This window comes from Nannobrachium achirus, assembly GCF_963921795.1.
Source record: "Nannobrachium achirus genome assembly, chromosome: 22".
In the NCBI taxonomy this organism is placed as follows: domain Eukaryota; kingdom Metazoa; phylum Chordata; class Actinopteri; order Myctophiformes; family Myctophidae; genus Nannobrachium; species Nannobrachium achirus.
Window position 1 is genome coordinate 25,261,290 of NC_137829.1, and position 27,526 is coordinate 25,288,815.

Sequence of the window (27,526 nt, forward strand, 5' to 3'; positions counted from 1 at the left end):
ATGTGAAAAGGGACAGGGGATCTCCACCATTATGCAGGATAGGACCCCTTTAACAGCAGATATGATGACACAAGTTAGGGCAAGCAAATATGTTTGGCCTCATGACTATTTCTTTTCTAAGGCAAGGCGGGCCAGAACATAGTAAAAGTCTATTTAATAAACCGATTTTAATACCTATAGGCTATATACTGTAGTGTACATAATGACACAATAAACTCTAAACATGCTGTTTTTTCCCCCCTTAACATTTATGAATAGCCTGAATGTATGGTAGCTGACCATAGCCATTACATTACATTACATTAGGCCTACATTATAAAACATAATTTATACTTACATACATTACATCATTCATATATGCTATGGACTATGGGGTATTATGGAGCATAAACTGGGGTGTCAGTCATTTACTGAACTGGACTGATGATGGAGCGTCTGTGCAGCTGCCAGCACAAGAAAAGACCTGGCCGATGGATGGCCGTCTTGATCTGTGCTGTGCAGCCTGCTTAAAAGAGGAAAGTTCCGTAACAGTGCATAAGGAATATCAGCAAAGGCAAAATGCCTGTCTGTGTCTTGGTACTCCTACCTGTAGTAGGCTAGGTTACCTGGTGGTGCTCTGCTCAATGAAAAGATGTTGCGTCCTGAAATGATTGTTGACACGTGGCCGACTTCTTAACACTAATAAGAACTGTTTTAAATGACAAATCATGGCGCCTTCAAACTCAAAAGTGGTCTTTCCAGTTTAAGTTTCCACCAACAGGAACGCGCGCCGCGAGATTGAAGCACCGAGGCCTGCTGCGCCATGCGCACCTGGCTTGTGTTTGTGCATAAGAGCCACCGCCGGAGTGGGACGTTCTGCTCTGCTGCAGCAATCAATTGAGTAGAAATCAAATCATATTCTCAAAATAATCTGGCGGGCCACTGATTGGGGCTAGAACTGATATTGGGCCCGGGGGTAAACGGTAAATAAGTTATAACAACCCGCGAGCCGCCTATTTCTTAGCCTGGGTGGTTCCAGCCCGACTCATCCCCACCCCCTGGTGGTGAATGAGTCCAACCTATCCAAGGGGATGAGTCGTTGCTAGGCAACCGAGAGGCCAAACAAGCACATGTAGTGAGTCTGCAACAAAAAGGATATCACAGTTCTTTGGCGTAAACATCGTAATATTTGAAGGCTAATAGGTCTGGTGACCTTTTTGGTGAAGACAATAGGCCTATATTTTAAGCGTTTGAGTCTCGCATAGTCATAATGGCAGGCAAGAAGAAAGAAGTGAGCTTACAGGTTGGTCATGGTTAGAAAATGTTTACAGCTACATCAGCTCAAGAGTTCATCCCTACTGATTTTATTATATGTGACCCAAAAACAGTTTGCTTTTATTTTCACTTTTTGTTTCATCCCCATGCAGGCATCTCTAACAAACCAAGAACACTGGGATGAAATGCTTGCAACTAAAGGTTTAACAGGTAAGACTTTAGAACTGTAAATGCCCAATTGCTTGATTGTCCTATTTTTAAAGTAGCCTACATGTGCTGTGTTTAGTTGAATATTACCAGTTTAAATACCACATTAATGGCAAATGATTTAGTCTAAATCTGGGGTCTTAAAAAATGCAGGTCAATTAAAAGCAGAGCGTGAGAGACCACATATTGTACAAAGTTGCAGGCCTATTGCTTATATATTTTTGAGAGAGCCTTCCTAACTTGAAAAGAGGCTTTCAAAACCAGCTCACCATATTTAGCTGATTGTCTCAACAATGTTGACTGTGGAGAGATTTGAGTCTAGCTTGGAAGTAGTTTATTTTTATTATTTTTTTAAGTCACATGTAACAATGACTAAGTGGATGTATGACTTGTAAAAATGTGAGTGATCAAATAAACTAAACTAAACTAAAAGTTTGGCAGCACCCTTGTTGTAAAACTGGTCTAAATGATGCTGCTCTGGATTAACTGTCTGTCATTTATTGTATTCTGCTGCCCCAGTGTGTCCACTGAGGTAACTGCAATAGGATGCTTACTTGTGGCATTTAGCAGAACATCAAGATCAATCATAGTCAAGAAACAAACAACAGGGTGTTGTTTATGGTCAAGTAAATATGCAAAAAAAATGGCAAGAAGCTGAAAATGGGAAGTGACCTACAGGACAAGTCAACATTAATAATATCATAAAGGACCAGGTCACCTCTGGGACAACCAGATCTTATTTTATTGTTGTTTGGGACACGATCAACACAATCCTAAGTACTTTTTTGTGTTCAATCTGTGTTTTTAGATATTTTAGTATTTCAGCATGCTACAACTGGTCATATGATGCAAAATGCATCATATGACCAGTTTTGTAGCATGCTACAAGCATGCTGAAATCCTAAAATATCTAAAAACACAGATTGAACTCAAAAAAGTACTTAGGATTGTGTTGATCGTGTCCCAAACAACAATAAAATAAGATCTGGTTGTCCCAGAGGTGACCCGGTCCTTAATGATCCACACCTCTCCCCCTTATAGTTGTTGATGTGTACCAACAATGGTGTGGTCCATGCAGAGCGGTTGTTAGTCTGCTCCGGAAGATAAAGAACGAACTTGGTGATGACCTGTTACACTTTGCCACGGTAAGTGGTAGACCCAGTATGAAGAGAATGATTTTGGGGGAAAAAAGGGCAGGCCTTAAATCTGTGTGTGTGTGTGTGTGTGTGTGTGTGTGTGTGTGTGTGTGTGTGTGTGTGTGTGTGTGTGTGTGTGTGTGTGTGTGTGTGACACAGGCAGAGGCAGACAGTATTGATGCTTTAGAGCGTTACAGAGGGAAATGTGAGCCCACCTTCCTATTCTATGGGGTGAGTTTCCCTTTCGGCCTTAAACATTTCCTCATGTCATATAGCCATGATCATGTATATTCATCATGTTGTTGTAGCACTGATTATTAGTCTCTATTCTATGAACAGGGTGGAGAATTGGTGGCTGTGCTGCGTGGGGCCAAAGCTCCTCTTCTTCAAAAAATGATTTTAGAGGAGCTGGCTAAGGAGAAGCTGGTGGTGGAACAGGGAGGCGAGCGCGGTGTGGTGGGTTGTCTGACACACACACACACACACACACACACACACACACACACACACACACACACACACACACACACACACACACACACACACACACACACACACACACACACACACACACACACACAAACCCACAGATACATAACATCCTGGTTCCGAACCCCGGTCTCCCATGTGGGAAAGCATATATCTGCTGGTCAACAAAGGAGAATTCTCGCATGTGTCCACACCCGAACACATGCTTGGATTAAATATGTGTTTGTTGTGTATTGTAGGTTAAAGACGAAGGTTTGGTAGATAACGAAGAAGAAGAGAAGGGCGCTGATCAGGACCAGAATGATGAAGAGATACTTGGTATTATTATATAAAATGTCCCATGTGTCTTCAGCTTGGCTTCTTTTTGGTTGTGTCATTGTTGGTGACGTGTTTACTGTTCTCATTCATTCATTATAATCGTAATCACATCGTGCTGTTTCTATGTTATTGATGATTAACTGTTTATCTCTCCCTTTCCTTCTCTTTCTCTCTCCCTTTAGTTCCCACCAGTAAAGCCTACACAGTAGCCATCATCAAACCAGATGCTATTGCTCACGGCAAGGCAAATGAGATTATAATGAAGGTACAGAAACATGCTTATGCCCTTAAAACTACAGTACAACCGCCTCAGGCCTGGTAACTGACTCACAGTGTGTTTAAATTGGCTTAGTGTTCATGCCATGATTATGCATTGCATTCACCTAATGTCTCTGACAGATTCAAGATGCTGGGTTTGAGATCCTGGCTCAAGAGGAACACTTGTTTACAGAGTTGGAGGCTCGAGCATTTTACCAGCACAAAGAAGCCGAGGTAATGACGGTACAATTCCCGGTGGGAATGATAAAAAGCAGAGAATTTAATATAATAGGAAGACTCCTTTAGCACATACAGCAGGGGTCTTCAATAGGGGGTCCTCAAAGTTACTACAGGGGGGCCGCCAAATCTTTGTGTGATAGGATAATTCTTTTAAAATTAACAACTTGAACCCTCGCATCCCAATTCTGAGAACTTTAGCCAAAAATAGCCGATCTACAAGCTCTCAACGCCTTTTGGCAAATAGGTTCGGTGTAGAGGTAAAAAAAAAGAGCTGACCAAGTACAGAGTGAAAGGTCAAGTATAGTAAGTAACGATGATTTAAGTGGTTAAAAGTCTACATCAACACGAATCTGACAGACTGCTGATAACAGCTGTCAAACAAATGTATGAAATCGATGAAAAATCTGTATCACACATTATACAATATGTAGAGGTGGTCCCTGCTTCGTGTCTCTCTCAGCTAAGGGGTCCTTGGCCTGAAAACGTTGAAGATCCCTGACATACAGTATACAACATACAGGATATCAACGACTTCATACAAAATGGGTCAGGCATGCTTTAAGTTCGAGGCACAAAATGCCTCATTTGTCAAACCAACTTTTGGTCGGCGAAGAAGACAAATTTAAATGTTAGTCATTGAAATTCTGAGTCAACATCCCATTTGGGAGAACTCAATAGTCCCTCTGCACCATAGCAAAATCATTTCAATTAGTGCGCAATACATCACACATTCATACGTATTTCCTCACGAGGCTCAAAATAGAGCTGCTGTGTAAGCAGCTTTTATTTTTTGCCAAGCATGCAGTTTGCAACAAGAACAAATGTTTACAGATTCAGAAATACAAATGATGTGTGAAAGAGGAATCAGGTACTGTAAAGCTTCTGCACAAGGCTAGATTTGAGTTTAATTAATAATGTGTGTGTGTGTGCGTGCGTGCGTGCGTGCGTGCGTGCGTGTGCGTGTGTGTGTGTGTGTGTGTGTGTGTGTGTGTGTGTGTGTGTGTGTTCAGATAGACACAGTTGTCTATCTGAACTGTAAGCATGTATTTTTTTATGTACAGTATGTGTTTGTGTATATGTGTGTACTAATTATATGCATGTGTCTGTTTACATTTATTAACATGTAATGGTGTTTTTGTTTTTCAGGATTGCTTTGAGGACTTGGTACAGTTCATGTCCAGTGGCCACTCCCACATCTTGGTACTGTCTCAAGTAGAGGGATCAGCCAATGTCGTTACAGCATGGCAGGAGTTCATTGGCCCTGCAGACATGGAGGAAGCCAAGATGGACTGGCCAAAAAGGTTAGTTAGCTACAGTAGTCACCATGTTACATTATATTACCTGCTTATACAGTTAAAAGAAGCAAAGACCTTGACATGACAGCAGTAGTGTCATATAAAGGAATTGCCATCCTCTATTTCCTGTATGGATGATTGCTAAACATTAATAACTAGACTCACGCTCTCTGTCGAGGTGCCAACTTGCTACTGCTGCACTCATAGCCAAATATGGCCTACTTGAGTGCCAGCAGAGTGTGCAAGTAGGATGATGAGTACTGTCTGTATGTGTCTGCAATTGGCTAATTGGTGACAACGCTGCTCCCTCATTGGCTAATTGGTACCACATACAGACAGGTTGAGTTCAAAGGCCCGCTCCCTCATTGGCTTATTTTGTCAAAGATGCTCCCTCATTGGCTAATTGGTGCCACATACAGACAGCATTTATCATCCTATTTGCACGCTCTGCTGGCGCAAGTAATATGAAAAATATACTACCATAAGACAAATAATATACAACCCTGAGACATGCACTTTTTCATGTGAACATATACAGTATTATCAGTTGTGTTGGCATATAGCTTCATGTTGGCATATAGCACATTCCATGTGTGTGTGTGTGGTTGGTACACACACACACACACACACACACACACACACACACACACACACACACACACACACACACACACACACACGCACACACACACACACACACACAGAGAGAGAGAGAGAATGACGAAATGAAGTCCACATTCTACCAGTGATTTATCAGACACACCCAAACATTGTGCTCCTCTCTGGTTGAGCACCAACCGAGCAACCATCTGCTCCCCTCTCCTTCCTATCCCCCTGGGCTCCTGCAGTTTGCGGGCACAATATGGCACACAGACGCTGCTCAACGCCGTGCACGGTAGCGAGGACAGCGACCAGGCCAGCAGGGAGCTTGCCTTCTTCTTTCCCAACTTTAGAATCGGTGAACAGGATAGAGAGGAAGAGCATGTGGAGAGAACTCTGGCTCTCATCCGGCCTGACATTGCCAGAGAGAGGAGAGGTACAGTCTGTGCCAAGTACATGAGCGCACGCAAACACACACACACACACACACACACACACACACACACACACGGAAGATGGTTCCCATTTATATGCAGACCTGTGATGGATCCTAAAACAAACATACGGTAGTATGCTAATTTAAAAGGGAGAACCACCCATTTTCAACATTGAACTATGTCATTAATATACCTTTGATTTGTTATGTGGAAATAAGAAAAAAGTCCCCCCCTCCCCTTATGTGTTGCCTAAAACTGGAGCATTGATTTTGGGGTTTGGCTTGCAAAGTACATTGTACGGTGTACTTTGCAAGCCAAACCCCACAATCAATCCTCCAGCTGCAGTTCCAGTTGAAGTTCCAGTTCAATGTTGAAAATGGGTGGTTCTCCCCTTTAATGACATGAGTATACATGGACAGATTTAGACCAGTAGTTCATTTTGTGGACATGATATACGGCAAAACCAAGTCACAAACTATAAAATATGATGCTGTCACACTGAACCATACAGTTTACAGTTTAGGCATTTAGCAGACGCTTTTAATCCAAAGCGATTTACAGTAAGCAGATAACATCACAATAATAAACAAGATAATATGTCAGTACATCATCAACAATATAACAAATGCAAATGTATATCTATCTAGAAAAAAAAACACAATATAATCAAAGTTCTTAAAAACCTAAAAACAAAAACAAATGCTAACTAGCTTTATGTATGGTCATTGATTTTTTCTGTAGTGCTAAGGGTTTAGGTGGAGTCTGAAAAGGTGAGTCTTCAGTCCACGGCGAAAGCTAGCGAGTGAGTCCGTTGTTCTAAGTGCGACAGGGAGTTTATTCCACAACTCTCGGACGAGTGGATTTTTGCCCTGGAGTTTTTAGCGGGGGTTCTGTCAGCATCCCTGTGTTAGCTGATCTAAGTGAACGGGTGGGGGTGTAGGGGTTGATCAGGTTTTGGAGGTATGGAGGAGCCATACCTTTGGCTGCTTTGAAGGTCAGCATCAGTGTTTTGTATTCAGTGCGGGCCGCAACCGGGAGCCAGTGGAGGCTGCGGAGAAGGGGAGAGACATGTGAGAACTTAGGCTGGTTGAAGACCAGTCGTGCCGCGGCATTTTGGATCAGTTGGAGAGGTTTAAGTGCACATGCCGGGAGACCAGTGAGGAGAGAGTTACAATAGTCAAGCTTTGATAAGACAGATGTCTGAATGAGGAGCTGGGCTGCCTCCTGGGTGAGGAAGGGTCTGATTTTACGGATGTTATAGAGTGTGAACCTACAGGACCGGGTGACTGATGCAATGTGTGCCTTGAATGATAGCTGGCTGTCCAGGACCACACCAAGGTTTCTAGCAGTAGGAACTGAAGTCACCAATGCATTATCTATGGAAATAGTGAGATCTTGCATGGGGCAAGACTTAGCTGGGAAGAAGAGTAGCGCCGTCTTGTCCGGGACCATGTTAGGTACTGATTCATTATCTGGGTTCTCTATTGTTTTGCAGAGGATATCTTGTCTCGAATCCATGAAGCAGGCTTCACTGTTGCTCTCCAACGAGACGTGATGTTAACAGAGGAGCAGGTGAGACAGTTCTACTCTCAGCATGTTGAAGAGGATTACTTTCCAGCACTGCTCCAGAACATGACCAGGTAACACACTTCCAAATACCATTATACAAACTGTAAATCATGGGATGGTATGACTATTTTTAATTTGTGTTTGTGTGCGTGCGTGCATGTGTGTATACTGTGTACGAAGTACGTTTTTTGCAACTTACTTCTCTGCTCTGATATGGTGCTGCTAATTATTACTTTCTAAAGAGGTCGTACAAAACTGCACTTATACATCAGCACTGCATTTATTCTTTCCCGCAGTACATGACAACACATACGTGACAGTATGCATGTCTTTTTAACGGCACTGCGCTGGGAGTGCAACATTGTTCACGTTGATGCACCTTGGGATTCAAATGAAGGCAATATGTGACCGTTGTGGGTAGTATGATATTACTATTAGTGCATGCGTACACACGCGTGCTACAGGCCAAGTTAATATGGTTAATACCGTTTATGTTCACATGAAAAAGAAGAGCCGAAGCTTGACCTGCTGAAAACATATACTCAACCATGATAGGTAAAATTGTCCACATAAGCCTGATAACTGATTTTGCCTTCCTCAAGGACACTTTGACATGAAGCCAAGTAAGAAAGGGCGCTATAAAATGCTTTATAATGTGTTATGATTATTGTTATGAAGCATTATGAGTATTTATGAGCGCTTATAACTATAATTAGGAAGAATTATAAGCAGATAACGCATTATACATATCTTTATAACTTTATAGATTAGACTTTATAGACATGGGATGCATACATGTAGCAAGTGTTACCGATAAATTCAATTTGACAAATAAGTGAAAATTGGATAATACTAGACCGGTGCCCGCAGCATAGTCACCATTGACGTCCAGTTGTGCAATACTCGTTGTATCCGTCTGTCTGTCTGTCTGTCTGTCTGTCTGTGTCCCTTTCATGCCCATGCATTATTTGGGGATCTCTTGTCTCTGTCTGTCTGTCTGGCTCTCTTTTATGCCTATATATGGTTTTCCGTGTCCAGGCCAGTCTGTGACGTCAATACTATGACGTCAGAGTAGACAGACAGACAGACATTCGGTTAATTAATATAGTTAATAATTAAAGATACTAGTAAGACACCTGAGGGTGGAATGCGACCTCAGGGTGACATGCGACCTCGCCCTAAAGGGCGAGGTCGCGCCAATTCTTGACTATCTGGCCAACCACAGCGTTTCTCTGACGATTCTAGTTGTTATCAACCCTAGGAGACATGGGGAGAACATGCAAACTCCACACAAAAAAAGGCCCTATCGCCAACCCCACCTAGGGTGTGAGCGATAGGGCCTAAACATGGAGATGTGGAGAACACTATATATGGAGATAGTCCAGTCCATCATGTCATATGGGACTACCGTCATAGACAGTAGCCATTGTTAGGCCGGGAAGTGATGTCACATGACTTTTTATGCCCAATTGCCCATATATGAGTCATTCTGTACCACATCTCCATGTTTAGGCCACACAGGTTCGCTCCATTTCTCCATGTATAGGTCCAAATGCCCAACGTCGAGCTTGACAAGGAGGATACCGCACTGATTGTACCTCATCCACCCTTTCTTCTCTCTCCTTTTGGTATCTTTATCCTCCTCCTCCTTTTTTTCTTTTTTATTCTTCTCTTTTTTTCACAGCCGCCCCCATATTTACTTTAGAAAATATCTATCTATAAATGCGAGAAGTCTCTGCGTGTGTGTCTGTCTGTCTGTCTGTCTGTCTGTGTGTCTGTAATCCGCGTATCTCGAGAACCGTTCGTCCCACCGGCTTCAGATTCGGCACGCGCGTTCCCCGCCGCGGCACGGAGTGCAGTGCCGGGTCTCGACCCGACCCGACGCGCGGTTTTCCCGAACCGGCGCGAAACGTTCGGAATCTCCTTATGCGGGGTTGATTGTTGACATCAGGCTGTTCCAGAGGAAATCGGCGAAAGCTCTGACTCATTGTGACATCACTTCATAAAAGGCTCTGACATCACGTACGCCACATGAGTCAACAAAAAATCTCTGAATATATCCATATATAGCATATATGGGCATAAAATGGACGCAGAATCACAAAGATCTCCATATACGGGCATAAAGGGACACAGACAGACGGATACAGAGATCTCCATAAATGGGCATAAAATGGACGCAAATGGCATATATGGGCATAAAATTTACGCAGAATCACAAAGATCTCCATATACGGGCATAAAGGGACACAGACAGACAGATACAGAGATCTCCATATATGGGCATGAGGCACAGACAGATACTCCATATATGGGCATAAAATGGACGCAGATAGACAGATATCTCCATATATGGGCATAAAATGGACCCAGAACTATAACTGCAGTGATCTCCATATATGGACATAAAATGGACGCCGACAGACAGACAGACAGATACAGATATCTCCATATATGGGCATAAATGGACACAGGCAGACAGATGGTCAAAACGGGTCCTATGAAAACAGGTATAATGGGGTTTGCATTAAAGGGCGGGGCATTCATTCCCTATTTACATTGTTCCGAGTTGGCCAGGTCGCCGACTAGACGCTGGAGCTTCTAGTATATTAAATTCTAAGAACGTTTCGAGTACCAGTTTAATACAAGAGCGAATAAGCGCTACACTTCTGGAATCCTGTGCGTGGACTTAAAGTCCGATCCAGGCCTAATAACTTTATCTAGCCGCCCCGTTGCCACCTCCTTGTTACATTTTCTTTTCTGAGACACATTGTACCTCATCCACCCTTTCTTCTCTCTCCTTTTGGTATCTTTATCCTCCTCCTCCTTTTTTTTCTTTTTTATTCTTCTCTTCTTTTGTCTTTCTTAGTCTTGTGTATCCTTCTCTTTTGGCTACTGTCTATGACGGTAGTCCCATATGACATGATGGACTGGACTATCTCCATATATAGCGTTATCCACATTTCGTGTAGCCGCCCCGTACAGGAAGTGATGTCACAACTCGCTGACATCACACTGACATCACTCCCGTACAGAAGGAAGGTTACAGAAGGAAGGTTACGGAAGGAAGGAAGGTCACTCAAGCGACACGGTTTTTCAGAGTATATGCGACCTTCGGTCGCAACCATATAAATTATTGGGGATTATGGAACTTACTTTCTTTCTCATTTACTCCTTTCTTGTAAAGAGGAAAGCAAGTGAGAGACTCTCCTCGCTCATTGTCGATGTCTGTAGACCTATGTCTCTATTTTAGTCTACTAATAGAGCATTATTTGCATAATATGCCTGCAGATTGTGCACTTTAACAGTTCAAAGAGCAAACATTTAGTCAACATATCAACATATTATTTTATGAGAAAACTATGTTCTAGGCTAGGGGATTAGCCAATTAGTTCCATCCATAAAAGCTGTATGCTGCATTTACTGTGTGTGTGTGTGTGTGTGTGTGTGTGTGTGTGTGTGTGTGTGTGTGTGTGTGTGTGTGTGTGTGTGTGTGTGTGCGTGCGTGCGTGCGTGTGCGTACGTGTTCGTAGTGGTCCAGTTCTGGCTCTAGTTCTGAAAAGAGCAGCTGCCATCCATCACTGGAGGAACATCATTGGTCCTGCCGACGTCACCAAAGCCAAAGAGGAGGAGCCTGATTGGTGAGTCATTTTATGGTACAAACAAATGAACAGCTCACTATCAGTGAAAACAAATGGGCATGTCATAGGCAAACAGATAAGCAGATGTTTGAAAGCCTTTCAGCCAATGTCTCTGCTGCGAATGCACTTTAGGTTTACCGTTATTATTGAGCACATGGCAGTAGTGCACTGAAATGCATGGGCATTTAAAATCATGAAATACATAATTGGAAAGGTAGCCTTAAAATAATACATACAGTACATAAATAAGAGGCAACAATAACTGTAATCAATAATCAATTTTTAAAACACTGCATCAACTGTTTAACCAGCCCTAGCATCCCTATTCGGAGCATGCCATAATACAGTACAGTAGGTGAGCATTTGTAACAAATAGGGTGTGAGTGAGCCTATAGTCAGTAGTCACCTGATTCTCATTCAAACCTCCTGTGAGAGGTTAAGCTATTTGGGGTTGACTTCTACACACCAGATGTTTGTGCCCATCTATCCCCTGACCCTCAAGTCTAAGAGCTCAGTTTGTGGTGGAGAATGAGCCCATCAACCAGCTGCATGGCAGTGCAAGCAGTGAAGAGGCAGAGAGAGACATTGAATTCTTCTTCCCTAAGCAGCATACCCTGGCTGTAATCAAACCAGACGCCATGGAGGGACAGCGAGGTACATCTCTGACACAGCTTGGAAGCACTATGCTGGTTAACAAATCTATCCAATTTGCCTCTGCATGAATAGAGCTGATACAGTATATGTATGAACTTCATGACTGGTTATTTCATGTCCTCTTTGTCTGCCTCCTCCTCTCCCCTCCTGACAGATGAGATTCTAGAGGAGATCCGTGGGGGAGGGTTCTCCATAACTCGCATGAAGGAGACCATTCTATCCAGGAAGATAGCTGAGGAGTTCTATAAAGAGCACAGGGACAAGCTATTCTTCAACCAGCTAGTGGAGTTCATGTGCCGGTTAGTTGCTGCCTGGACATAATCTCCGAGAGCAGAGTAAAGCAACCACAGTAGACCTGCTTTAAATTCCACTTCAAGCCACAGTCAACCTTTTAAACAGCAATGTGTTTGCAGCTCAGAATCAAGGAAGCCCCAGGCAAGGGGCAAGAAAGTCCATCTCCGTTTCATTGTTTTTCCACTGTGCATGTAGATTTAGCGCTGTATCTTCCGCTCCGATTAGTCCCTTTCACTGAGTTGTTACACAACGGTCCAGAAATAACAGGCTGAGAGATGGGTGCAGCTTGGAGTTTCAGTTTAAGAAACTTCCTCAGCTGTCACTTTCTCTCAGCATCAGCTCCGGTTTGCCTTTAATTGTAGCAACAGATTCAGACCATCTCATTGTATTTTTAAGGATTTCTGTTTACCTTTCCAACTGTGTCAGTGGGCCCTGCACAATGATGGTGCTGACCAAGGAGAATGCGGTGGAGGAATGGAGGACCATGATGGGCCCCACAGACCCTAACCAGGCCAAAGAGATGGCCCCAAACTCCCTGAGGGCCCGCTTTGCTTCCAACATTCTACAAAATGCTGTTCATGGTTCCTCCAGTCAACAGCATGCAGAAGAGAAGATCAACTTTGTATTTGGTGACATCTGCTCAGAGGCAGGGCTCAACAACAATGGAGAGGTTGAAACCACCCCTTTAGGTAATCATGTACCATATTCATATGCAATAGTTTATATCAGTAAGAGTTTCTTTAAATAATTTTCCTCTGTAAGTTTCTTTAAATAATTGTCTTAACTTTTGCATTAACCCGAGATCCATTTCTCTTTCAGGAATACATGACAGTTTTGCAGATGCCCTGAATTTCAGACTGTCAAGATCTACAACTGAAGAATCTTCAGGTAATATTCAGCTAGGAAATAGTTATGCTGGGTATAAAAAGCAATGACAGCTCAGAAATAAACTGCACTATATTCCTTGCATTCTTAGAAGACTGCTAAGTCTCAACACTGACATTCCAGATACCAACCAAAATCCTGCAGAGATGTCCTCTCCTGACTCAGAGAGAGTTGATGCCGCTGATATTGGAGTCGATGGCAGCAAATATGGTGAAGGTAAGACATCGCAGTATCTTTCTGTCAAACATTTTCTTGATCTCGGCAGTGTAGGACTCGCTTGACAAGGTCAGTACACATACTTTAATTTCACATTTTCTCGATTCACCAATAAAAATATTACTGTATGTTCCTTGTGCTGGTCCCATGAGCAATTTAATACATACAATATCAGCGGCTAATCTACTTTTAATTCACTCTTAATTAACTCTAATAGTACTATAGTATGCAAATAGTACTACTTTTTACAAGTTATTATGTCATATGGTCATTCTCTTTATCACAGGAGACATGACACCTTGGAGTCCTACGTCAGAAGAGCCTCCAGAACCAGAGCACTAAGACTTAGGCAAATGAAGACTGAATCTGTTCCACAATGATCATAAAATAAAAGTAAAAAGGTATTCTGACGGTGAAGCAGTGAATCACTATACTGTATAATGGTTCAAAACAGAGTTCTGTAGCTTGGATACAAAACTCACTGAACTCAATCATAGTTAAGGATGTATTTATTTATTCACAGTTTCCACAAAATCCACAGTTTTGTTATTTATTTAACCAAACAACGTCATGATAAGTGGATAATTGTCAAAAGACAAATGTCTGCCTCAGGCAACAATAGTCTATAATGTTGTGTATCATTTTGCTAGGGATGTGTGTGATCACTTCCTGTGTGGCAGTCCTCCTCCCAGTCATCAAAAGCCTCCATTAAACCAGCTTCATCCATGTCGTCCTCCTCAGTGAATGACCTCTGGAACATCTCTGTGATGGTCCTCTGCGTAGGGTCCTGAGCAAACATCTCTGTGATGGTCTTCTGCGTAGGGTCCTGAGCAAAACCCAGATAGAACTTGTGAGACAATGAAAACAGACGAGTAATCTACAGGCATATGTTGTTTAGCACGGTTCTTAAATTAAGTAAATAACCTTGGTTCAACTACGCAAATACAGTACATTGGTATTGTAGGGACTTCAATCCCACCTTACACCCATGCATGGCGGTAATTTATATAGAACATCATCTACTGATCTATAAATGCAAGGAAATTGTGTGTGTGTGTGTGTGTGTGTGTGTGTGTGTGTGTGTGTGTGTGTGTGTGTGTGTGTGTGTGTGTGTGTGTGTGTGTGTGTCCGGGCTTTTCCTCACAAGAACTGTCCAACCAATCAAACTGGCTGTATGTGTTGCAGAGGACCTGAGGGAGTGTAGTGCAGAGTGGGACATCACTAGTAAAAACTTGGGTTAGGGAACTTGGGATTGACATGGGAACAGCATGGCTCCAATGTGGATCTTTGAGTCAGACTAACACTAGTAAGTAAAAAAACAAATAGTAGTGGTGTCTGATAAAGTTAGGCACAGATCAGTCCAGTGATTTTGAGAAATAGACAGATCCACTCAAAGATGGCTCTTGAGTTCAAGATCATCTTTTACAGCGTGGCCTTGAAAAAGACTAGCCATCGACAATCTCGCAAACAGCTGAACCGATCAGTGCGACACATTGTATGTATGCTGCCAGTAGGCCACAAAAGCTATGTTTTATACTTTTTGAAATTATCATTATCATTTTAAAATGGAAGTCAATGGAGCCGTGATCCTTGCCTGAAACATTGGCCTTTGTTTTTGGTTGTGGACTAAAATTGTGGTCCTCACTGTAACTGTGAATATTAACAGTTCATTCAAGAGTCCATCTAATTATGTCATACCAATTACAAATATATAGTGGCCACTGAAAAGTAATTAAAATGAACAATATACAGGACCCACCTTGGAATGGAAGCTGGCATTTTCTGCATTCTCTTGGAAGTTTGACTCAGACAAGCCCACCTGCCCCAAGATGTTCATCTTCTCCTGAATCATGGGCCTGTAATAAATGCATTGTAAAATTACAACCAGCATACAACAAATCACAACATAAATACTGTATTAGAGAAAATAAGAAAAGCGTGTGAGATTTTGCAACGGCCAGCGCAATACAAACTCTAACCCCAACCTTCCCAGCAGCTGCCCAGTGGTCCGTAACAGAAGTATGTTGTGAAAGTTATAATTGTGTTTGAATCTGACTCAAGGGAGAAGCAACATGCTTGCTCAGAGAAGAAGAAAAAAGAATAATCCCCAGATAATTAACAGCTAAGAACTGATTTAAATACAGGAACATAAGTCCCAGTGACAGATACAGTGCTGTACGCACCACAGGTGATCATCAGCCGTTCCTTTGGCCACCAGGTAATGAATATCCACGTTGCTGGTCTGTCCAATACGGTGCACTCTATCTTCCGCCTGAATGAGGACCTACAGTTGGAAAACATTCATTTTTTTTAAGCAATGCCAAGAAACTGCACTGAGCTGTCACTTATTTTAACCACCAATCTCCGGTTTTATCACATCCAATATCGAAGACCTATAATAATAGAATGGAAGGCAGGCAGAGTTGGTACAGTCAGCGACTCAGCGTAAAATGGATTTATATGCTGTGAAAGCATAATAATGAAAACATTTAAACAAAGTGAATCATATATTCGTGAAGGTCTCCTTGTGTCTTGCCTTACCCCTGGGTTCCAAAAGAGCTCTGCAAAAACCACCAGGTCAGCAGAGTGCAGGGTTATACCCATGTTGGCTGCAGTGATGGACAGCACAGCCACACAACTGTTTGCGCAATACTGGAACTTCTCACACAGCTGCTGCCGATCAGCTGACGGAGTGGTCCCGTCGATGCGGATGTAATTGATGTTCTGTGGAAGAGGTGTGACAGTCAAAAGAAAACTCGGTTTCCAAAGACGTCTGCAGGAACCTCCTGCTAAGCTAAGTCCAAACTGATGCAAAGGTGACCTTTTGACTCCATTATTGTTTATTACAGTATGATAATATCCACAGCCACTTGAGCTTAATCAACTGGTTCCAGGTGCTGAGTTAAAAATATGTTTTTGTTTTGTTAAAGTAAGTGCAGCACTGAGAGTGGCCTCCAGAAATCCCAGAGTCATGCAACACCAACCAGGATCAAAATGGAGACTTGCCACAAAGCTGGCCAATCCCTGGAACACAGCAAAGTCACTAACCCTGAAGATATACCTGCTTCTGCCTGATGTGGCAAAGTACTGATACAGCATTCCATATTTTAAGATTTTTTCTTTTTTTTTTTAAGATTACCTTCTTTACCAGTTCACTGGTGATGTTGTCCAGGATGATCTTATGATGGGCAAAAACAAGAAACTTCTCCCTACACTCCAGCATGTCTGAGATGTACTCCCTAATGATGATACAAAATTACAATACTACATTCAATACAAAGTAAAAATCACAGCGTTCATCCTGTTAAATTAACACAAAGGATTTTATTGTGTAGAGAACTGCAAGGGAAAAAAAGCATTTATGAAATCTATGCCGATCTAACTTGCAGTTCCCCCTTGGAAATGATTTACGCACAATATGGCTTGTATCTTTGCATCAGCCGTGTGGTTATAGAAGACGAGGAGGGCTTCCTTCTCTTTCATCTTCTAAAAGAGAGATAAAGAACAACATGCGATAAGAATTGACACAACATTCTGTTTGATGATTCAATAAGGTTCTTGGTTAAGAGCATAATGCACACACTCGAGTTCAACTATGCACTTGTGTATGTTATACATAAATATTTAAAAGGGAATCTTCTCTCAAATATTCCAGGTTGCAGTTAAAGCAATCATGTTGTAGATGTATCCATTTCTGGACACTAGTAAGACGCCTCAGGGCCCTAAAGGGCGAGGTCGCGCCAATTCTTGGTCATCTGGCCAGTGATGTATATCGGACCAGTTACACATTTATGGAGACCCCTGGTACCCATATATGGAGATCCATGTACTGTATATGGTACATCTCTTTTATGCCCATACATGGAGATCCCTGTCTGAACCAGCCACACAGATATGGGCTGTCTTCCTCCATATATGGGCATTCCCATTGAAGTCCTGTTAGATATGGGCTTAATACTGATGATCAGGGATCTATTGGTGACATCAGGGATCTCCATATATGGGCATAAAGGGATTCTGTTAGGGTGGTTCCCATGACATCACAACATACAATCCCTTTTATGCCCATACATGGAGATCCCTATCTGAACCAGCCACACAGATATGGGCAATGTCTTGGCCATCATGGCCATATCGATGACATCAGGGATCTTCATATATGGGCATAAAAGGGATTCTGGGGAATACCCATATATGGACTTTTACATAGGTGTTGTCACCTGTGATATCACCTGTGATGTCACAGTGATGTGTCAGGGGAACCACAGAGTCAGGCGTGACCTTCATATATACATGGATACGTGGACAAGATGTGCCGGCACAATTTCAATTATCAACGTTTATCAGCATCTCTATCTGAAATGTGTTATTATACTTTCACACTTTTTCTCGCCAATGTAGTCATTATGCCAACTAATTCTGCTCCATACATATTTCTGTATTTCACTGCTGTTGTATCCTACTGGCTCCCCTGACAGTGAGGAGCCCCCACCCTACTCCCCCCGCCCAACACTCCCTGCTGACAGGAGCCAGCCCAGCCCATAGGTTTAGTGACAAATGTCACCCTTCCTGCCTGGCTTCCCTCCCCTGAACACTAGCCAATTGTGTTCATACTATACAGTAGATGCTCAACAAAGCCGGATGCACCGTGGTGGATTCCAATTTCCAACCCACAGACTTCTCTGTGGTATGCATGTACTTTACCACTGTGGTATGCAGGTACCCATGTGCCCAACCTATAGCTTCACACTTAACTTATTATTCTAGTAGCAGCAAAGACTGATGTTAAACTTAAATATTAAACATCAAAGCAGTTAAAAAATTAAACGTATCACACAAAGTGTCTGTATAATAAGCTTATCATAAACCATTCTGGGCTTGGAGTGTGCAATTTTCCAAATTCCATGTTATTTTTTCCATGTTTTCCATATCTACTGTTCAAAGTCAATGTAAACTCACATTGTTGTGTCCCTTGGCCAGCTCCTTAGCTGCTGCAGAGAGGGCAGCCTTGGTGCGTGTGTTTACTCCATCTATGGTCACCGTGACAACTTTGCGCTGCTTGGCGGGTAGCTGGGAGAGAACTTCGGACTTGAGGCGTCGCAGCATTAGACTCTCGTCCAACAACAGCTTCAGCTCCCCGAGGTTAGATGACCCCGAGTAGTCCCAGCCCCAGGCCAGCTGAAGTGGAGAGGATGGAGCAAGGAGTGGATGTAGGGTGACACAGAGACAAGGACTGAGGGGTTGTTTTTAAGCGAATTCTGTTTTTTTTATTCTGTTTTTTCTTTAAATTCGACAGTTAAACGTAGAGAGACAGTAAGCTGATTCAGGTATTGAAGTGGGATGTTGCAATGATGAAGATGAAACGCTATCCAGGCAACTACCCCAGATGAAAAAAGGACATATACATGGTGTGGACAAAAGAAATGTGAAGGAAAGGGGAACAGAGAATAGGGGAAGATGTAGGGAAGAATGGACAGTAAAGGGGGAAAAGATGAAGATTAAGAGCGATGGTTGGAGTCGGACTGGAGGGAGGATAGGATGAGGGTGGGAGGGAGGATTAGTGGAGAGAGTGGAAGAGAAAGAGAGGGACTGGCGGTGTCTGCCTTTCTCTTCCAAGAGGGCACCGATTCATTGAGGAGGAAAGGGAGTCTGATTAGAAATATTAAAGCAATTCCCTCCAAACATCCAAAACCCATGCAAATCCGAGTCACAGTAAGCTAATTAAAAAACACTTTATGTAAATGCATAGAGAGCAAATTAAATGGGTGCCCACTCAAGTATGAGTGAAGACAACAAGTGAGGAGAAATACATTTAGAGAAATATCACTAATGGGACGTGTTCTGAATTGAACATGTAATGTTATACTTATTATTTTTTAAATAAAACACATCAATACTACTCGTACTGTACACACAGTAGATCCATTGACTGTAGCTAGATAAAGTACTAACAATAAAAATATCAATGCTTCTCCTGTGTCATGTGTCTGGCAGCAATCTGAAATGTTATCCCTTATTTGTACATACAACTCCATCAGTGTAATGTAGACCCTACCTACCGTGTAACCAAGCTGGAAGAAGAAATAAGATCTAATCCCACAGACCCACACCACATTCTTCTGTGTGGTCGCAGGTCTCATTGACAGGTGGCCAGATATTAAGTATTACTGTACAATCAAGAGAGGCGTTGCACGCCGAGGGCTTAAGGTACCGGCTTAAGGTACCTGTTTGGCGCTGCAGTAGCGTGCCCCAAATTCATGGAAGCGTGGGAAGAGGGCCGGATTGACAGCCAGGATCTGCGTGTAGAGCTCAGAGGGTCTGGACATGGCAGGAGTCCCAGATAGAAGGATCACTCTCTTCGCTGCCTGAGGACGGAAAATTGAAATCGATACACTGGTTAGTGAGTCGACTGTAGGTAGAAGGGCGTTGAAATTAATAGCACCAGGATCTTTGTCAGTTTTACGCTGCTCCTTCACAGGTAAACCTTGGGCATTGTGGGAGCAGCTACTGTTGCCAGAATGTCAGAAGGTGATTATATCCACTGTTTTAAATGCAGAGCTATTGCCTTCTCTACTTTTGAGGTGGATATTTCTTAGGATTGTCACTACCTGTCCTATGTGACAGACCGCATATCATTTATGGCCTCTGCTCTCTGATAAAACTGTTGACTGTAGGAGATTTTAACATTCATATCTGTTGCCCAGCAAAAACCTGCATGGTCAACTCTTATGCCTTGAAGATTCCAGGTCCAGGGGAATCACTGTCTATCATGCCTGGTGGGAAGACAGAAATGGAAACAGCCAGGAACTTGATTTGGACAGAGTAGAGGGTTTAAATTAGACCGCCCCACAGTTTTCAAGTAATAAACCATGCCTTCAAAGTATTAGAAATGATGGATTGTTGTTACAGAGATTACAAACATACATTACATCAATAATTCATTGTCTGGCCTGTTAACTCATGTAGTGTAGGGGTTAAGCGATCTGGCATGAAGTCATTAAAATAGAGTCTCCCCCAAAGGTAAATCCACGAATGCAACACTGGGTTCTACCAAAGTTTAATCTGATCAAATCAATCAATTGCAAAAAGTACCTTTAATAGTGGCAATGCTGCTTTACAGCGGGCAGTCTTTATGTTCTTCAGAAAGTGGGACTCATCCTGCATAAAATATAAACATGTTCCTTCTGTCACATATACAATAAAACAGTATTATTTCATAATTCATTCATTCATTCGTTAATGCCAATCACCTAATGAATCGACTGAATTAATTTTCAATTTGAATGAACAAAATTCTGAGTGGAGCCTTGTGGACCAGCCACACCCACTAACCATGATTAGAACATTAAATGGATCGGTTGTCTGCTGCTTGTCCATCCTGCTGAGGAGATCATAGCTGATGATGTTGACCAAACCGGCACGCAGCTTGTCCTTGGCCTTCACCACCACATTAATGCTGGCAGGACTCACTGAGGGAAGCCACCGTCTGAAAGCCTACAGACAGATACTAATTCAATAATTCAATGAGGTAATAACAGTAAAAAGCTAAAACAGAATTATAAACTATGTGAATTTTAAACTCAGAACATTAGATTAAATAAAAGGTGCGTTTTAACCCCTTATTGCATACTTTTGTGTACATCAAATCTACAAGCTCATACCATGATGCATTGAGAGCTTGCAGAATTGCTATTTTTGCTGAATGTTAAGTCTATTATGACCAGAATTGGAACACTAGGAAGATACTACTACACCTTAAGGTATCAGTGTCAACAGTGGGGTGAATATTCAGCTCATTCCATCTACACCTTATGCTGTCAACAGTGGGGGTGAATATCCAGCTCATTCTATGTGCTGACAATTTATAATCTGATACAGTATGTGAAAATTGTAGTATATTGTTAATGTCACAGGAAACTCATTTAAAAAATGTTAGTGACAGCTGATGCAAAGATTACACTTTAGACTCAGCCCATCTTATGTCAGTGTTTCCGTTCAAGTAGTGAAAAGAATAATAAAATTAAAACAGTGTCCCAAATCTTTCTGACAATTTACTTCCCTGCTCTCCGCTCGCCTGTCAACCTGGCTTTAACTCACTCAGTTACAGCTCCCATCCTTTGGAGTATATCTGGCTAAATGCAAAACAATAATGCAGATAAGATGCCAGCCAGAGAGATGTCAGTTTAGACTGTCCTCTCTGATCCTAGGCCTTGATTAGGGGATTTGATCTGATGCAGGGAACCCATTTAGAAGACAGACTGTATTCATTTATGAGACAGAAGTCCAATGAAAATGTGTGAAAATATGGGGCTACTGTAGCCTGCTAGTGTAGCCGCTCATTAAACATGGATTAATAGAATCTAAGATAAAAGTGTGAGAAATGAGACGGTGGAAGAGAACTCATGAGTAGGAGGAGAAAAAGTGTTTCAACAATATAAACAAGTAACACGCTCTAATGGTGGGTGGCGACCGTCAGGTCAGAGCTTCTAAATACGGTTTCTTTGGCCACCGACCATGGCGTTTTTGAGGTGGTGCGCAACAGTAACAACGCCTCTCGCTAGCACAGCGACAGACGTTAGCACAGTGGCGATGCGTGCGAGAATGTGATTCCCGCTTGGTAAAACCAAATGGTCGCATGGTTGGTTGGTGTGAGTGTGGCGACACGGAAGCAATCAGTGACGAGCAGCGCAGCTGACAGAGGTTCCCTCCAAACAGACACAGCTGACACACAAGCTTTCTTCTACAGCCCATAACTAAGGTGCGGATGAGCGCGGATACGGTGAATGTGTTAAGATCTCAAGTCAGGTAAAAATTCTTGTGGAAAAGACGCGATCAACAAAGCAGCAGAACAAATAAATAAACAAACAAACAAACAGTCTAATGCTTAAAATGTCAGTGTCTACAACCAAACAAGTGATTCATCGTTCAAATTACCAAGTGCACCCTTGAGACAAAGAAATAGATGCATGAAATTCAATACTGCCGTCTCCTCTCTTGAAGATAAATTACCCATCAGAGTGCTACCAGCCTTTGGGGACGGCATTAGAATTCCTCAAATACTAGTAATGTGTAGGGAATAGCTAACCGAGGTAGATTGAAATGTGTCTGTTGATTTAATAATAATGGCATATGGCCAATTCAAATAGAAAGAATACCACAGTCTAATACCTCAAAAATAATCTCAGGTGGTGGCAATTTTCCCATGTAAACAGACTTTGATTACTTAGAAAAGCACGGTATAAATCTGGTCTATACATTATTATTATTATTGTCTCCACCAGGCTGAAGGCGTGGTCGAGACTATGATTTTGCCCCTGTCCGTCTGTGTACAGCGAATCTACGACACTGTTGGCCTGATCGACGTGAAACTGTGCGCACACACTCTGGAGGCAATATCACAACCTCCGCCCTGAAATTTCACAACGACCTGTGATTTTTGCTAAAAAAAAAAATTATATTACTCCTACAGATTTTGTCCAAACATCACAAAAATCGGTAAACATTATCAGTGCCATGGCATTGGTCCGAAGGTTCATTAGTCCGAATCTGTTAAGAATACTATATCTAACCCTAACCTTAGTAACCCTAACTAAATTCGGACTAATGAACCTTCGGACTAATGAACCTTCAGACTTATGGGCAGTCCCCAACATCATCTCTATAGTCATGATGTGTTCAGGACAGTTCTGTCAGGTGTTTCATACTCCATCCACCAGGCTGAAGGCATGGCCGAGACTATGTTTTGCCCCTGTCCGCCCGTCCGTGTGTTTCTGTCGGTCTGTAGCTAATTTCAGGCACCGTTGGATTTTTCATATCGGTCTGCGATAAACCATAGCGGTTTATGCGAAACACATGTTATGTTACTCCTACAGGTCAAAATCTGTACACAATATCTTTATACTCAAAAACAGATCTTTCCGATTTTTCATATTCCATCCTGATTATTGGCTATAAGATTGGCATCTAAAGTTTGCAGGAGTGGTTCGCTTTGAACAAAATGCCTCAAATCATCACTTAAACATTTTGTCCAAACATCACTCAAATCGGTACACATGTCTATATAGTCATGGCTGAATTTCCAAACATTGCTGGCCCACAACAACCTACCTGACCTGGCGGAGACCTGTGCTCCGAGGAGGACTCATTCTAGTTTCACCTAATTCCTTACTTCACAGGACTGAGATCAACTTGATAATCTATAGAGAATGACCATTAATTTCTTTCCTGGAACATGAGCGGGCCTCCAGATAGTTGCAAATAATTTATAGTGGCGCTCTGGGGTGGGGATTGGCTGAGGGGGGTGGGCTGGGTGTCTTGGGGGTTCTTTCGTGCGTTTTTCTTGTTTGTCTTTGTTTTCTTAAAAATGTTACATTGTCCTGACATCATGCCCTATATTTAAAATTCAAAATTAATACAAATATTTGAAACGATAATCTAAGAGAATGATTCTCACCTCTGCCCAGGTGAATCGCACAGAGGAGGGAGCCACAACCAGTAATGGCCACTCCTTCTTGTAGTAAGCTGCGATGCAGATGGCCTGCACCGTCTTCCCCAGCCCCATGTCATCAGCCAGGAGAAGGCGGCCCTCCTTAGACACTGCAAAACTATGGAGACAACAATTGACTACTGGCAGCAAATCACAACAGTAAAATGAAAGCTATAATGATTCAATGCTACCAATGTCTCAATTTCAGTGTCATGAAAGAAACAAAGTATAGTACATTCAACCACACACTGACCTCTAGTTTGAGGGTGGTTTAAATGGCACACTTGGCAAACAACCACTCATCAAGTTTATTTTGCACTCAAAGTGTCGACTTTATAACAAGCTTGCTGCCAGGATTAAAATCGACTAATGTCTTCACCATTTTACCTTTTAATGTGCACGATTGTGCACGGGTCATGCACAGATAATGCACAGATGATGCACCACATGTGTGCACGCCATTCACAGCTTTCAAACTAAAAAATCTGCTTGGAAATCCGTTCAGGCATTCAAAAGATAGAGGCTATAGTGTTTTATTCAAATGTAAACAAACATGGCTGCCATGTTTGAAAGATAGAATTGTTCTGGGAGTCAAACATGCATTTCGCCATCGAGATCATGCCGAAACTGTAGGGAGTGCACAACTTTTGTTTGTTTTTCAAAAACGGCCAACTCGGGGAAACTCGTGTTTGGCAAAGGGGCATACTGTATACGGCCAAAACTCAGGAAACTTGTGTTTGGCACCAAGTGTGTTAAAGTAAAGTAAAATATACTGTATAAAAATCTATTATGTATCGATTCTTCAAAATTGTGATCACCCCAACCCTATGAAAGAGCAAACCATAAACAACCTGACCTTAAGCACCTATTAAGTAGCTGGATAAATTACATGGACAGAGTGCAGGCAGTAATGACTGTCTGAATACACCTACTTGACTCCCTCCCTCTGGAAGGGCATGAGGCTGGATGTGAGCGAGGCCTCAATGCTGGAGAGGTCTGCCTCAGGGACCTCTAACGACCTGGCCCGAGTCCCGTCGAAACTGGCTGCGAAAGCCTGGATGACCGCCCTGGGCAGAGGCTCCACCTCCACTGCCGCTATCCCACTGAGGACTTCCACTGGGCATACGGAACACAGAGCACTCAGACAAGATGACGAATGCAACAAACACAGGTAAACAATATGTGCATAACAAAGGCATTATTACTCACTGAGGCTTTTGTAATCCTGTAACGAAAAGCTCCACTTCCTTGTCTTCATGTCTAAACACCAAGAATCACCAAATCACGCCTTTGTACATGTAAGTTCTACAATACATTTGAAGGACAAAATAAAGTTGGCATACATTATAATCCAAGTATCTTTTACCATAGCTTTTGGATGGCATCTGCTTGAAAGCTGCTATGACGTCAACGTGGTAGCCAATGTCAACTTCAAACTGGGTTGGGGACACCAGACAGCACTGACCCTGGACAGTAGCTCCAGGTCTCTGCCAGCCATTACACAGCTTCATCAGCGCTCCCAGTGCTGCACCGTCACGAGGGCGGATAGATGATGCACCCATATCCAGCACCTCCATGCCCTCCAGAGGTTTCACAGAGACTGATGAGATAGAGGCAGCTTCTTTCACTACAACATGGAGAGGGAGGAGCAGGTGACATGGCAATAAATACCAAAAAAAGGGACAAAAAGCATTGCAACATTAACAATCAAAATCCATGTTAGTTTTAAGGCATGTTATAACACATTTAGGACTGTCCTTACATTGGTAAATAGGCTGTCATTACTAGCAAAGTATCCTGACAAATTATGTCATTGGATATGGGGGGACTGTCAATGACTTTAGTTTGACCCTGCACTAGGACAAAGGCAAACGTAACCGACATGGTGGCAACAGTTCCCAATTATAATAAATGACGCTGTCCCTATGTAGAGTGACGCTATAATTTGAAATGATTAAAATGTCAACTCATCTTGACAATTCATAAATAGACTACCGTACATACTTAGCTGCTGATAGTCCTCCAGACCAAAGTTCCACATTTTCGTTGCAGGGTCTAAAGTGAAGATGTAAATAGATTTCAATCTGGTGTGCAAAAATGTTCAACATCAGGGGTTTCAGTTGCAATAGTACAAATCTCTTGCTTAGGTACAGACGCCTTGGCAGCCAGTGACTCACCATAATTCTTGGAAGGGATGGCTTTAAACGCAGCAATGAGCTCTGCATGGTAGCTTACTTCTATTCTGAAGCGGCCCTCCGAGTGAGGCACACACTTTCCTCTCACAGCGATGGCAGGCTTCTTAGCAGGTGGTGCACCATTCAATGCTGAAGGCTTTGAGGAAAGCTGTGCCATGGGACTTTGGGCAGCTTTAGCACTTCCTTGTTTGTAGAATGCAGAGCTACTGGATGTAATGCTAGGGATGTTCATGTTCACATGTTGGCTTTTTGTCTGAGGAAGGGGGTCTATCGTTTTTATCTACGGGGAAAATACAATACAAAATATCAAAGACAGTTTTTCCTCCATCAGCGCTAGCAGAAAATTACTAATAAAATACAGTCTCATATTGATTTTGATTGAGGTATTTATTAGAGGTTTTGCATTGGAAAAGGCACAATTTTATGACGGTCAACTAAAAGGAAACTCAGGTAAGGCAAGGCTTATTTGTATTTCCATTAAAGAGTGTTCTCTTTAACTCATAACATTGAATGACAGAAGGATAGAACACAGTACTATGCAGTAGTTGCAGTTCCTTTCTCACCTGTCTCAATGCAGGGTTACTCTGTTCACTTTGCTTCCACACACCAGAGAACAACTGCTGGGGCTTGTCTTGGTTTTGGTGGTTAGGACTTTGAGGGACCCTTTTGAATGGAGGAACAAACTGGCCTGGTCCAGAGGTTGAAGCAGAAACTGGTCCTCTTTGATGAGAGGAGTCACTGTAAGCTGGCACATTCTGCTTGGAGTATTCTGGGGTACTGATGGACCCGGTTGAGCTTTTCGGACCGGTGTTGTTGACAGTCTGATTAAGTCGTTGGGCTCTTTTCTCTAAAGCCTTGCGTCTGTTTTCCTCAATTTTTCGCTTCTGTTCTTCAGTCAGCTGAGTGGACATTATTGAAGTACCGCTGTGTAACGTGCAGTTACTCTACTGTCATGCTACAAATACTTTACGCACTGAGTCAATGTCCAGCCGTCCCAATACATTTGCTAATCGAATAAACAAAGTATGTGGCCAACTTAAGCATAATGTTAACGTTACGTTGTGGCCAAGTGATCTTAAGTGTGAATGCCAGCAGTAAAAACTGCAGTAAAGTCTGCAGCCAAGTGTCTGCTAACGATAGCAGCTAGCGAGGCTAGCAAGCTAGCCAGTGCAAAAAACACCAAATCAGCAGTAAACAGCGTCTTCCTCGGCAATTATAGAATAAACAATCCCACCTTGTACAACCCTAACCGCTTGAGTGGTACAGTATGGATCTGTTGAAGCCGATTATAAACTGAAATATTGACTGTCTGCACGTAAAGTTGTCAAGTGTGTTTCTGCCGCGCAGGAAAT

The 27,526-nt window shown here is 42.5% G+C and overlaps 2 protein-coding genes across 2 annotated transcripts; one reads left to right on the top strand and one right to left on the bottom strand.

Moving 5' to 3' along the window:
• Positions 1-1,249: 1,249 nt before the first annotated feature.
• Positions 1,250-13,835, top strand: nme9 (NME/NM23 family member 9; the record flags this gene model as incomplete). The annotated part of the gene is made up of 16 exons (XM_080752780.1): positions 1,250-1,282; positions 1,407-1,464; positions 2,503-2,606; positions 2,757-2,828; positions 2,937-3,053; positions 3,326-3,404; positions 3,587-3,669; positions 3,804-3,896; positions 5,049-5,203; positions 6,046-6,233; positions 7,730-7,874; positions 11,337-11,444; positions 11,947-12,098; positions 12,253-12,397; positions 12,819-13,081; positions 13,780-13,835. 16 exons carry the CDS (start codon positions 1,250-1,252, stop codon positions 13,833-13,835), a joined length of 1,851 nt encoding a protein of 616 aa, XP_080608906.1.
• A 149-nt stretch (positions 13,836-13,984) lies between these two features.
• On the bottom strand, positions 13,985-27,492 carry smarcal1 (SWI/SNF related, matrix associated, actin dependent regulator of chromatin, subfamily a-like 1). The gene is made up of 17 exons (XM_080752571.1): positions 26,738-27,492; positions 26,157-26,454; positions 25,984-26,034; positions 25,346-25,606; positions 25,189-25,239; positions 24,912-25,095; positions 23,947-24,097; positions 20,826-20,987; positions 20,586-20,651; positions 19,718-19,858; positions 18,453-18,671; positions 16,909-16,979; positions 16,633-16,732; positions 16,035-16,217; positions 15,677-15,777; positions 15,253-15,349; positions 13,985-14,319 (listed from the first exon to the last, which is right to left on the bottom strand). Exons 1-17 carry the CDS (start codon positions 27,083-27,085, stop codon positions 14,140-14,142), a joined length of 2,664 nt encoding a protein of 887 aa, XP_080608697.1. The 5' UTR covers positions 27,086-27,492; the 3' UTR covers positions 13,985-14,139.
• Positions 27,493-27,526: the final 34 nt, after the last annotated feature.